The 12,390-nt window shown below is 54.9% G+C and overlaps 1 protein-coding gene across 1 annotated transcript in view; it reads left to right on the forward strand.

The window, feature by feature from the left end:
• The first annotated feature begins 3,208 nt into the window (after positions 1 to 3,208).
• CA9 (carbonic anhydrase 9) overlaps positions 3,209 to 12,390 on the forward strand; it is a 35,607-nt gene continuing 26,425 nt past the window's right edge. Inside the window, exon 1 of the mRNA XM_039543036.1 lies at positions 3,209 to 3,423. Coding sequence (XP_039398970.1) covers positions 3,321 to 3,423 — 103 coding nt within the window. The 5' untranslated portion in view covers positions 3,209 to 3,320. The remainder of the gene's footprint in view (positions 3,424 to 12,390) is intronic.

Here is a 12,390-nt window from a genome sequence, read left to right on the forward strand (position 1 = left end):
AAGAGAGAGCCCTAATTGCGTCTTCCTAGACATTTCCTGATCTACTTACATATCGGGGGTTTCAAATGAGTAGTTTCTAGGTATGATCTGATGATTTTTCATACCCGGCCCAAGCTTTGTACAGCATAGTTTCTGTTCTGTCCCTCTCCCTGGGAGAACACCCACAGACAGACAAAGGGGAATTTTTTCTCAATTTTAAAATGTTCTAGCCTTCCCACTGGCTCTTTTGGTCAGGTGCCCACGCCCATCTTTTTACCTAGGCATAGCAGTGAGACTTTTTAACCCTTTACAGGTAGTGCAAGTAGAGAACAGCTACTAAGAGGGATCTTATAGCTAACTGGCTGGGTGTCCATAAAAGGGAGTTTACCCCCCACCCCCTTCATTTATCACAGCATGTTGTCCCACGAGTCAGTCATTCTCATGGCTCTTCTCTCAACGGTCTTTCCAATGTACCCACATCCTTCTTGAAGTGTGGACACCAAAACTGGACACAGGATTACAGCAGTGGTCGAACCAGTGCCAAATACAGATGTGCTATAACCTCTCTACTCCTACTCACTATTCCCCTCTCTGTACATCCAGAGGTCACAGTAGCCTTTTTGGTCGCCATTGGGAGCTCATGATCTGCTGATTAACCCCCAACTCTTTCTCAGAGTCATGGCTTCCCTGGATGAAGCCCCCTGCCTGTAAGTATGTCGCACATTCTTTGTTCCTATATATATGCCCTTGTATTTGGACGTATTTAAATGCATATTGTTGCCTGTGTCCCATTTGCTAAGTGATCAAGATTCCTCTGTATTACCAGTGACCTGTCTTCTGCAGTATGTACCACTTCCCCAATCTTTGTCACCTGCAAACACTAGCAGTAACAATTTTGGGTTTTTTTCCAAGTCATTGATAAAAATGTTTAATAGTGTAAGGCCAAAAACTGATCCTTAGGTAAGGTAATAATTGGAGATATACCAATTGCCTAGAAACTGGAAGGGACCTTGAAAGGTCATTGAGTCCAGCCCCCTGCCTTCATTAGGCAGGACCAATTTTTGCTCCAGATCCCTAAGTGGCCCCCTCAAGGATTGAACTCACAACCCTGGGTTTAGCAGGCCAATGCTCAAACCACTAAGCTATCCCTCCCCTGTTGCAGGACTCCCTTAGAAACACAGCCACTCTGATGATGACGCCCCATTTATAATTAAATTCTGAGACCTACAGTGTAATCAGTCTGTAATCCATTAGATGTATGCCATATTGAGTTTATATCACTGTAGTTTATTAATCACTATGTCCTGCAGTGCCAAGTCAAATACCTCACAGATATCTAAATATTACTATGAGCTTTGTCAACCAAACGTGTGATCTCATCAAAAAACACTATATTACTTTGATGAGACCTGTTCTCAAAAATAGCTGTTGATTGGCATTAATTATATTACATTGCTTTAATTACTTATTAATCAAGTCTTATATCAACCATTCCATGATTTTGCTCAAAATCAGTGTCAGGATGACAGGTTAAAGTAACCTGGGTCGCCCCATTTACTTTTTTAAATGTTGACACAAGAGGCTTTTTCCACTCCTCTGGAACTTTCCCGTGTTCCAAGACTTATTAAAAATCAACATTAATGGTCAGTGAGTTCCTCAGCCAGCTCCTTTAATACTCTTGGATGCAAGTTATCTGGACCTGCTGATTTAGAAATGTCCAACAGTAGTAGCTGCTGTTTGACATCCTCCTGGATTGCTATTGGAATGGAATATATTTCATCATCATATAATAGGATATGAACACGTCATCTGTTTATTTCCCAAATACAGAGCAGAAATATTTACCAAACACTTCTGCCTTTTCTGTATTATTACTGACTGGTCTACCATGCCCATCTAGCTATGGACCATGATCACTGTTAGGATTCCTTTTGTTCTCTAGCTAACTCCTGTGTATTGTTCTTCGCTCTGATGAGCAGTGGAATGAGGGCAATATTTGCCTCAGGCCTCACTCTCCCATCAAAGGGCATCCCCTTGGGGCATGGGCTCCTGAGCCCTCTGTGTCTTAGGAAGGGTGGGGGTTGTAGCTACAATGATGTGGATGGGTCACTGGTTCTGTGTTTATGGGGCTCATGGAGGAATCTGTCTCCAGACCCCACTGCTGTGAGAAGGACACTGTGCTTCTGGGGCTCATGGAGGGGTCAGTTCTCAGGTCCCATTGCCAGGGGAGGGGAGCTGTGTTTATGGGGCTCACAGAGGGTCGGTCCCAGGCCCTGTTGCTATGGCAGAGAAGCTGTGGTTATGGGGCTCACAGAGGGGTTGGCCCCAGGCCCTGTTGTTATGGGAGAGGAGCAGTGGTTATGGGGCTCATGGAGGGTCAGGTCCAGGCCCCCGAGCTATGGGAGGGGAGCTGTGGTTATGGGGATAATGGAGGGTCGGTCCCAGGCCCTGTTGCTATGGCAGAGAAGCTGTGGTTATGGGGCTCACACAGGGGTCGGTCCCAGGCCCCCTTGCTATGGGAGAGGAGCTGTGGTTATGGGGCTCACAGAGGGTCGGTCCCAGGCCCCCTTGCTATGGGACAGGAGCAGTGGTTATGGGGCTCATGGAGGGGTCAAGTCCAGGCCCCCTAGCTATGGGAGGGGAGCTGTGGTTATGGGGATAATCGAGGGTCGGTCCCAGGCCCCCGTGCTATGAGAGAGGAGCCATGGTAATGGGGCTCACAGAGGGTCAGTTCCAGGCCCCCGTGCTATGAGAGAGGAGCCATGGTTATGGGGCTCACAGAGGGGTTGGTCCCAGGCCCCATTGTTATGGGAGAGGAGCTGTGGTTATGGGGATAATGGAGGGTCAGGTCCAGGCCCCCTAGGTATGGGAGGGGAGCTGCGGTTATGGGGATAATGGAGGGTCGGTCCCAGGCCCTGTTGCTATGGGAGAAGAGCTGTAGCTGTGTTTGAGCTGCATTGCTGGTAGGTTGTCTGAAAAGGAAACCCTATTCAAGCTCCGGGAGCGTCCCTTGGCTCTAGTCCATATTAAGGCTCCGCGTACGCACACCCTGGTCCCAGCCCAGACCCCCAGCTGGCAATGACATTGAACTTCAGGCAAGCTCCCAATGCAGGATGAATTTCACCCTTCACCTGCCCCGCAGACTTTGCCTGCAGTCTCTATAAAAGGTAAAGGCTGTGTGAGTCACTGCCCCCTCCCGCTCCTGCCCTCTCTCTCTCCCTCTCACGTAGACACAGTTCAGCTCCGGCCGCCCAGCACAGCTCGCTGCTACTCTGGCAGCCAGAGGCAGGCTCTGTAGTGGAGAAGTGGGGCCGTCCCACTGAACTGGTACTTGTTGGAAGATGAGCTGCACCAGGCTGGGTCTCTCTCTCCTGCTGCTGGCTGCCCTGGGCTGGACTGAGGACGAACATGGCTCAGAGGACTCTTCTCACTCCAAAAAGAAAGGTGAGTAAATCCCAGACTCTGTCTCTGGTTCCCTTGGCTCGCTGGTGTCTGGCTGCTCACTCTAGGGAGAGATGGGGCACAGGGTACTTGGCGCTGGTTCTGCTCCCCACAGGGCTGGCTGGTGTCTCCCTGCTGGTTCTCTAACACATCCCAGGAGGGCTGAATGAAGCATGTCCTGTTTGTGTCATGGGGCAATTGTCTGCTAGGCTGCTGGAGAGGGCAGGAATGCCCCTGCACAGACAGTGCTTCAGTTTCTGCCTCCAGTCCCCCAGCCCAAATCCTGGATCCGCTTCCTGTCTCTCAGCACCGGCTGGACCAGCGCACACAGCCAGGGCACCTATCACAGCAGCAGCTAAGCCCCTGGGGACTCCCACCAAAAGTTCAGTCAGCGGGGATGGAATTTATCCCAGCTTCACCTTGACAAGAGGACATGACCCACAAATGGCACCACAATGCAGAGAAGGTTGCCAGCTGTATTGACCCTGGAGAACCCAGCACACCTACAAACTGGAATCGCTTGGTCAGGTGTAACCACAGCAACATCTCCCCGCCAGGCACTCTCCCAGTCTGCCAATTAAACAAGCATTTGTGTACACAGCCATACAGACTTTCCACCCCCTTTGGCTCACCCCCCATGACCTCCCCCCATGTGTCGATCCTGTGCCCCCTTTCGCTCACCCACCATGTGTCGATCCTGTGCCCCCTTTCGCTCACCCACCATGTGTAGATTCTGTGCCCCCTTTCGCTCACCTTAGTCCCCTCCTTATGTGCACAGACTTATAGATCTTAAAGCCACAAGGGACCATGATAGTCATACAGGCTGACATCCTGCATAGCACGTGGTCCCATTCTTCCCACCATGTACACACCCCTCACCTCTCCTGCTCACCTTGCCCGCATTCTGCATACAGCTCCTGAGCCATCTCCTGCTGCCCCCCTTTCTCCGCGCTGGGCCCCAAAGCCCTTTCCACACATGAATTCCTTTTTCCATCAGATCAAAGGGATTAATGTCAACTTGGCAGTTACAGTTCTAACACTCAGGGGAAAGCGATGGCATGTGACTGGTACAGTCAGCAACTCAGACGGGGTGGCCAGGCACAGCTGCCTGGACAGCGAGGCTGTCAAGATTGATGACACAGCCAGATGGGCAATAAGGTGCTGGGGGGAGGGGAGGCATATGGGGATGGACCTGAAACAGCTGCATGGATATTCCAGTGCTGAGCTGGTTTATGGTGCTTTTCATCTGTAGCATTGGTCTGTTGGCTGTGAGCTTGCTCAGACACACCACTCTAATAGGATCAGAGCAGTGCTACCGCCAGGTGCCATTTCACACTCGCGTCTAAGGTCCCTTAGTGCAGTGCTGGGCTATCACAGAACCTGCCTGAATCACCTGAGAAATCGATGAGGCACCTGGGGAGCAGGAGAGAAAAGTGCAGTGATGTTTTTTTTCCAAACAGCATCAGTCGCACACTGTTCTGATGGAGGAATAAATTCAGCCACATCTTGGTGCAAGGCCTGGAGGGTGTGATAGAGCGGAAGGGCTGTGGTCATGTCTCAGTGCAGGAGGCTTTCAGGGACTGTCAACCACATCAGTTCAGTAAGACTTGATTGTCATGACTGGCTAGACAAGTGCTGCAAAGTGCAAGAAAGAAACAGCCCCCTGCAGTCTCTGTCGGAGGTGGGGATATGATTCTCCCAGGTCAGGGCTTCATGTCTTTGGGGTTCGAGTCCCTGGGTCCATTTATTGTTCCTGACCATCCCTGCCCCAGGGCAGGTGGTTCCATAGTGTGGGGCTGTTTCTTTCCATCTCCAGGGTCCAGCAGTTCTTCACTCTGGTAGGATATTGCTTAGGATTCCTGATAGTTGCAGTCTAACTTCCATTTGTTCTGTTGCTGTGGGACATTGGACTAGAATGTTTCTCTTTCTCTCTGTCCACTGGCTGGACAGTCACTGCTCTGTGAGTTTGGCCTATGCTTTGTGCCACCTGGTCCCCGCCCCTGGTTATGGTCTCTGAGTCTGTATTTGGTGAGGGTTTGTCTGTTTCTGCACATGTAGCTGCAGTGATATCTGTACCAGTGTGATTGTTCTGTGCAGGGGACTGGGGCAGTTTTGGCTTTGTTCTCCCTTGCTGCCCAGTGTGTGTTTGCATTCTAGGTGCTGGGCTTGTGTCTTGCATGTTTTCTGGCTCTGGGTAAGGGTCTTTGCTGTGCCAGTCAGGTGCTGAGAGGGCTGCTGCTGAGCCCAGGGAGTGGGGATGCAGAGGTGTCAGTGCTGCAGGGGGCACGGTGTTGTCATATAGCTGGGGGGTGTGCTGTCATGTTTCCATGCTGGAAGTTCCCAGGGATGTCGATACAGGAGTGAGGCTGCAGTTGTGTTGTCCATGTTCAGAGGGTTCCTGGGAGCCCAGAGAGTGCAGCAGCTCTAGAGGAGTCAGAGCCAGGCGGGCATTGAGAACACAGCAGTGAGTGCAGTTGGAGAGCCGAGACAGACTGAGCAATGGGCACAGAGCAGTCAGTGCCTGCAGTCAGAATCTATTACTCCGGCATTGTCCTTGTCACTGTCTCACCTCTTTGTCACCCCCACCTCATCTCAGCCCCCCCGCCGACCCTCCATTGCACCCCCCCTTCTCCCAGCTGGTCCCTGTGTTGCCCTCCATCACCCTGTTAGACACGTTGTGCTGAGCTGGGAGCAGGGCCGCCCAGAGGGGGGGGCAAGAGGGGCAATTTGCCCCAGGCCCCGGGCCCAGCAGGGGCCCCCACGAGAGTTTTTCGGGGGCCCTGGAGCGGGGTCACTCACTCGCTCCGGGGGGCTCGGAAAACTCTTGCGGGGCCGGGCGCAGGAGCTTCTCCGCTCCCGGTCTTCGCCGGCGGGGCGGGGGGTCCTTCCGCTCCGGGGCGGAAGGACCCCCCCACCTGCGAATTACCGCCGAAGACGGAGCGGGACCCACCGCCGAGTTCAGCTCGGTCTTCGGCGGTAATTCGGCGGTGGGGGGGCCCTTCCGTTCCGGGACCCGTCGCCGAAGTGCCCCGAAGACCCGTGGCAGGGGCCCCCCCGCCGCCGAATTACCGCCGAAGACCGGGCTGCGCTTCGGCGGCGGGTCCCGCTCCGGTGGTAATTCGGCGGCGGGGGGGCCCCGCCGCGGGTCTTCAGGGCACTTCGGCGGCGGGTCCCGGAACGGAAGGGCTCCCTGCCGCCGAAGACCCCGGGCCCCCGGAATCCTCTGGGCGGCCCTGGCTTGGAGCACCATGCCCACATGGACCCAGCTCTGTGGCTGGACTAGGCTTCAGCTCCAAGGTCTCTGCATCCTGCCTCTTGCCTCCTAGCACATGCTGGTGGTTGGAAGTGCTACTTGCATCAGGGCTGAGGTGACTCAGGGGAAGCTGTGGCATGTGGTTTAGTTTTATAGGGTTGCACTAGCACTCGAGGGATCTGCACAGGCAGCGTCCTGGGGAGTGATTACTCTCCGCAGGTTGCGTCATTTCCTCCTACTGTGCCAGGAGATGCACTGAAGCAGTGTGGTTTGTGGACGTGATGGTGGGAAGAGCCTGCCCGTTGGTGCCAGAGGGGCAGGTCTGGGGCTCTGGGTACAGCGTGTGCTCCAATGGCCAGCACCAGGGGGGAGCTTCAGGCTGGGTGCTTGTAAATCTGCTGCTAAGATCTTGGGGGCAGAATGTGTGTCGGGGCAGAGACCCGATCCTACCTGGGGCCTCTGGAACCAGAGGGTGTCAGCTGGGCTCCCCCATCTCAGCGCTTGCTCCATGGGGCAGGACTGGATTTTGCTGCAGCAAAGGAGAAAGCACTGCCATGTGCCCTGCCTGTCTCTGGGAGGGGGGTTGGCTCAGGGCTCTGTGTTACACAGTGCAGCAATCTTGGGGGAGGAAGGGGTGCCCTCCTCGAAAGGGTCCTGTCTGAGGTATGGCTTGGGAGAGTCAGCTCTGACCTGCCTCCCTGGAGCCTCTGCCAGCTGGTCTGAGAGTTCAGTGCTGGAGTGCGAGAAATGCCCTGCAGAATGGATGGGCCCCAGGCAGCAGGGCCCCTGGCTGTGGGGAGATGGGATGGCTGTACCCACAGCTGAGCAGTGGTTACTGTAGCAGACTGTGCCGGCAGCATGAGCTCTGCCAGAGCTTTCCTCTGCTTCCCCCCCCCCCCCCCAGTGCAGGATCCTCAGCCAGGCTCACCCTGTGTCTGGCCAGAGGCTCCTGTGCAGCTCCCCAGCCCTTGGGGCCCTCCCTGCCAACCAGGGGCGGCTCTAGACATTTCGCCGCCCCAAGCAGGGTGGCATGCCGCGGGGGGGCTCTGCCGGTCGCTGGTCCCGCGGCTCCACCAGACCCTCTGCAGGCACGCCTGCGGGATGTCCACCGGAGCTGCCTGCCGCCCTCCCGGCGACCGGCAGAGCGCCCCCCGCGGCGTGCTGCCCCAAGCACGTGCTTGGCGTGCTGGGGCCTGGAGCCGCCCCTGCTGCCAACCCCTCACCTCTCAGGCATGCAGCCACCCAGCCTGTGCCTGGCACAGAGACCTTGGCCCTGATAAAATGGGCAGGGTTGTTATCAAGAGTGATGGGGAGAAATAGCATCTCCCTGGGGGAAGGAGAAGGAGAGCGAGACTCCATCCAGGGCTTGACCCCTCCCACCCCAGAGAGGCTCCCCACGACCTCTGTCCCTGTCTCCCTCTGTTACCCACTCTCCTTCTCATCCTGCACCTCCCCTAGTCCCTCCAGCCCCATGTCAGTCCCACTTAGGGTGACCAGATAGCAAGTGTAAAAAATCGGGACGGGGGTGGGGGGTAACAGGTGCCTATATAAGAAAAAGCCCCCAAAATTGGGACTGTCCCTATAAAATTAGGACATCTGGTCACCCTAGTCCCACTGCAGCCATCCTAGTCCATTCCCCTCCCCATTCCTGTCTCTGTCCATTCCCAGCTCCATTCCTGGTCACCTTCCATCCCAGTCTTGCCTTGGTGCCCTCTCCCATTTCCCTGCTGGTACAATCTCCCTCATCATCACACCTGCAGGAGTAGGGGGCTCCATGGCTGTCAGGGGATGGGAAAGGTATATTGGGGCTTGCCCAGCCCTCTGTCACCTTCCTCCAGAGAAGCACAGAGGCCGCTGTAGGGAATTGGCTCAATTCCCAGGCACCAGGACCTGCGCCCTCCACTGCCCAGGAACACAAGGAATGTTCCCTGCAGCAACACGAGCTGCCAGCTGCGGATTAGAGACTGTCACAAAGGTTTGCACTACAGCAAGATTTCTAAACACGGCTGAGGTTATTGCACAGTCAGAGCTCAGGCTGGGAAGGAGCGAGGCCTGCATGGGTGGTGCCCAGGGTGTGCACCGGAGATCCCTGGAGAGCCGTGCCCATGGGTTGTGCCTGTGTGGGAGGACAGGAGAACCTGGAGAAGCTGAATCTGAGCCATGGGAAGGTGGAGGGGCCAATAAGCAGTGGAGAAGTAGCACCAGACATGGGGCATATGCAGGGAGGGGCCAAGGAGCATCAGATGAACAGTGTCTATGGGGCATGTGCCAGGACAGAGAGGTGGAGGGCAGCATGCCCACAAGGAGGAGGAGGGTGAGAATCTGGGAGGTCAGAGCTCCTCATCTTCGGGGAGCGACTGTCCAGGAATGTGCCCTGGCATGAGGTCCAGGCACCCTCAGGGTGGGATTTGGGGATCCCTGGCATTGTCTGTCACCAATGGAGGGGATACGGGGATCCCCCTCATTTACTGGGTGAGAGGTCTCTGGGTCTAGCCGAGGTCTGGGCGGGTCTTGTGCCAGGGTAGCCCAGGTTCCAGTGCTGTGCCTGGGAGCAGAGGGCAAGTGGAGTAGAGGGGGACAGGGCTCTGTGAGGGTGGGAGGGCAACAGAGCAGGTACGAGCTAGTCACTGACCTCAGGACGCATGCACCACACCAGCCACCAAGGCCTGGTTTCCAGCACAACCAGGCTGGCTGTTTGCCAGGAGCTCCTGGGAACTGGGGGCTTCAGCTGTCCCATGGTCAGCAGCTTCTTTTCTGCACAGGACTGGTTCCAGCCCACAGCCTTTTCAGCACCTCCCCCTGACAGCAAACTGGCTCTGCTTTCACTGCCTTCCTTGCTGGAGCACTGTGGACATGCAAAGCTGCCTGCCTTTAATGGCAGCTCCTGCCCTAACTTGGCAGTAAGGAAGGAACAGATCTGGCACTTTCTCAGGCGCTGCCATGATGAGCATCCTCAAAATGCCTGATAGAGAGAGCGATTTCTGGTGGCACTTGGGTGTGTGCAGTGACAAGGAGAAAGTGGCTGAAATTAACACAGAGGAGCTTTAGGCTGAATCTCAGGCTGCCAGAGGAGGGTCTCCCTGAGCAGGGCTCTGTCATCTGCAGCATTTCTCGCTGGACTTGAGAGAAGCCTAGAGAATGTGCTGGTGGCTGATGCCTGCCTTGACTCTGGGGATGGGCTGGGACAGGGTGACAGGCTGTCTTGCTTCTCTGATTCTTTGAGCCCAGTGGCAGCTGAACATGCCTTGTGTGCAGCTCTCTCTGCTGAGTTCCCTGGCTGGGATTCTCACCAAAGCAAATCTTGGCCCTGCCAGTTACCCTGTGAAGATGGTGACCTAACCAGTTGGGGGACAAGATGAACTTTCACTCATGGCTTTTGAATTTATAACCAATGACTGAAGCCTCACTCCTCCTGAGAGATAGGTAATGGATAGTCAGTGATCATGTGACCCACCACTGAAATGCGTCCACCTCTGGTGTGGTGTGTGGCAGCTGTTCAACAGTGAATGACAATGCTTCTCAGCAATTTCTGACTGGAAGAAAACTGTACCCGACTGCAAGTACAGGGGGAATCTAGGTGGCAGGCTATAATTACCTGCACAGGAATTGAGCCAGGGCCCCAGTGTTACCATCCCTTGTGCAAAGTGCTGGGGGATTGTTAAATTCCACAAGTGGTCAGGCTCTTGGTATTACAGCCTCTCCAGCAGTGCCTCTTTGCCCCACACCGGGGCATTGGGTCAGTGCGGAGGCAGAGAGAGGCACCCCAGTCACCCATGCCATGATGGGCAGTAGCTAGGTATGCCGTTGAGGTGCCTCATGCAGGCGCTGATCAGGCCCAGCGTTACAGAAGCTTGTGAGAGCTGACGGGATCACAGCACAAAGTGGCCTGGCCAGAGGCTGTGATGTTACTGGGAGGCCCTTGTGTAGGGGCAGGCCGGGGCAGGCCGGTGGCTCTCACAGCCACGCTGCCTGGCAGGAGCTCACCGCCCGCCAGGGGCCCAGAGCGCTGGCGGCATGGCAAACTGAGGCTGCGGGGAATGGGGGACAGCAGGGGAGGAGAAGGGGGACAGCCTCCCCAGCTGGGAGCTCAAGGGCTGGGCAGGATGGTCCTGCAGACCGTAGTTTGCCCACCTCTGCCCTAGTTGGATCCCATTGTGAGGGGTGAGGACAAGGCCAGCTCCCAGCTATTCCCTTGTGCTGCTGCTGCTGCTGGCGTTGTCTGTGTCCTGGAGCTCATCATGCTGCAGCGCTGTGCTCCGCACCTGGCATCTGATACCAGCTGAGGAACAGGGATCCTGCTGCTGCTGCTCTACCCCCTGTGCGTGAGGGAGAGGGACAGTCTGGCCATAGGTAAATACAAGTGTCGGGGTCTCCTCCCGTGCACTCCCCTTTGTCATGCCTACGTCCAGTGTGGAGCCCTGTGTACTCCCCTTTGGGGTGCAGCCTTTCCGTGAGGTGAGGCAGGAGATTGTGGGGCAAAGCTGAGTGAGTGTGTGTGGAGTAGACTCTTCTGGGAACAATGGGAATGCAGCCTCCTGGCCTCTGCCTCCATCACATCCCTGAGTGACTGCAGGGCCCAGTGCTCATTGCCAAGGCAACCAGAGCAGGGAGACCTGATTCCTCTCTTTGTGTATGGGCCAGGCAGGGGTCTGGGGGGAAGGAGCACGATCATCTCAGCACTGAGCGAAGGAGGGGCTTGGAGAGAGGACGGGGGCAGGAGAAGGCAGCATTGGAAGAGTTCTCTAAAAACATCTGCTCAATGTGCAGCGGCAGTCAAAAAGATTAACAGACTGCGAGAAACAGGAAAGGGAGAGATAATAAGACAGAAAATATCATCATGCTATTATATAAATCCATGGTGCCCCCACACCTTGAATACAGCATGTGGATCTGTTTACTCCATCTCAAAAAAGATAAATTGCAATTGGAAAAAAGTACAGAAAAGGGCAACAAAAATTATTAGGGGGATGGAACAGCTTCTGTATGAGGAGAGATTAAAAAGACAGGGACTGTTCAGCTCAGAAAAGAGATGGCTAAGGGGGAGGTCTGTAAAATCATGAGTGGTGTGGAGAAAATGAACAGGGAAGTGTTCTTTACCCCTTCACACAAGTATTTCTTCACACAATGCACAGCCAGCCTGTGGAACTCCTTGCCACAGGGTCAGTGTGGAGAGCAGTGACTGGCAGCTGGAGAGACTCTAGAACCTCTCAGAGTAGTAGCCGTGTTACTCTGTATCCGCAAAAAAAACCAGGAGTACTTCTGAAGCACTTAGAGGAGAGGAAAGTGATCAGGAACAGTCAGCATGGATTCACCAAGGGCAAGTCATGCCTGACTAACTTAATTGCCTTCTAAGAGGAGATAACTGGGTCTGTGGATGAGGGGAAAGCAGTGGACGTGTTATTCCTTGACTTTAGCAAAGCTTTTGATACGGTCTCCCACAGTATTCTTGCCAGCAAGTTAAAGAAGTATGGGCTGGATGATTGGACTACAAGGTGGATAGAAAGCTGGCTAGATCGCTGGGCTCAACGGGTAGTGATCAACGGCTCCATGTCTAGTTGGCAGCCGGTTTCAAGCGGAGTGCCCCAAGGATCGGTCCTGGGGCCGGTTTTGTTCAATATCTTCATTAATGATCTGGAGGATGGCGTGGACTGCACCCTCAGCAAGTTTGCAGATGACACTAAACTGGGAGGAGTGGTAGATACGCTGGAGGGTAGGGA

Source organism: Mauremys reevesii, linkage group 6, assembly GCF_016161935.1.
Source record: "Mauremys reevesii isolate NIE-2019 linkage group 6, ASM1616193v1, whole genome shotgun sequence".
Lineage (NCBI taxonomy): Eukaryota > Metazoa > Chordata > Testudines > Geoemydidae > Mauremys > Mauremys reevesii.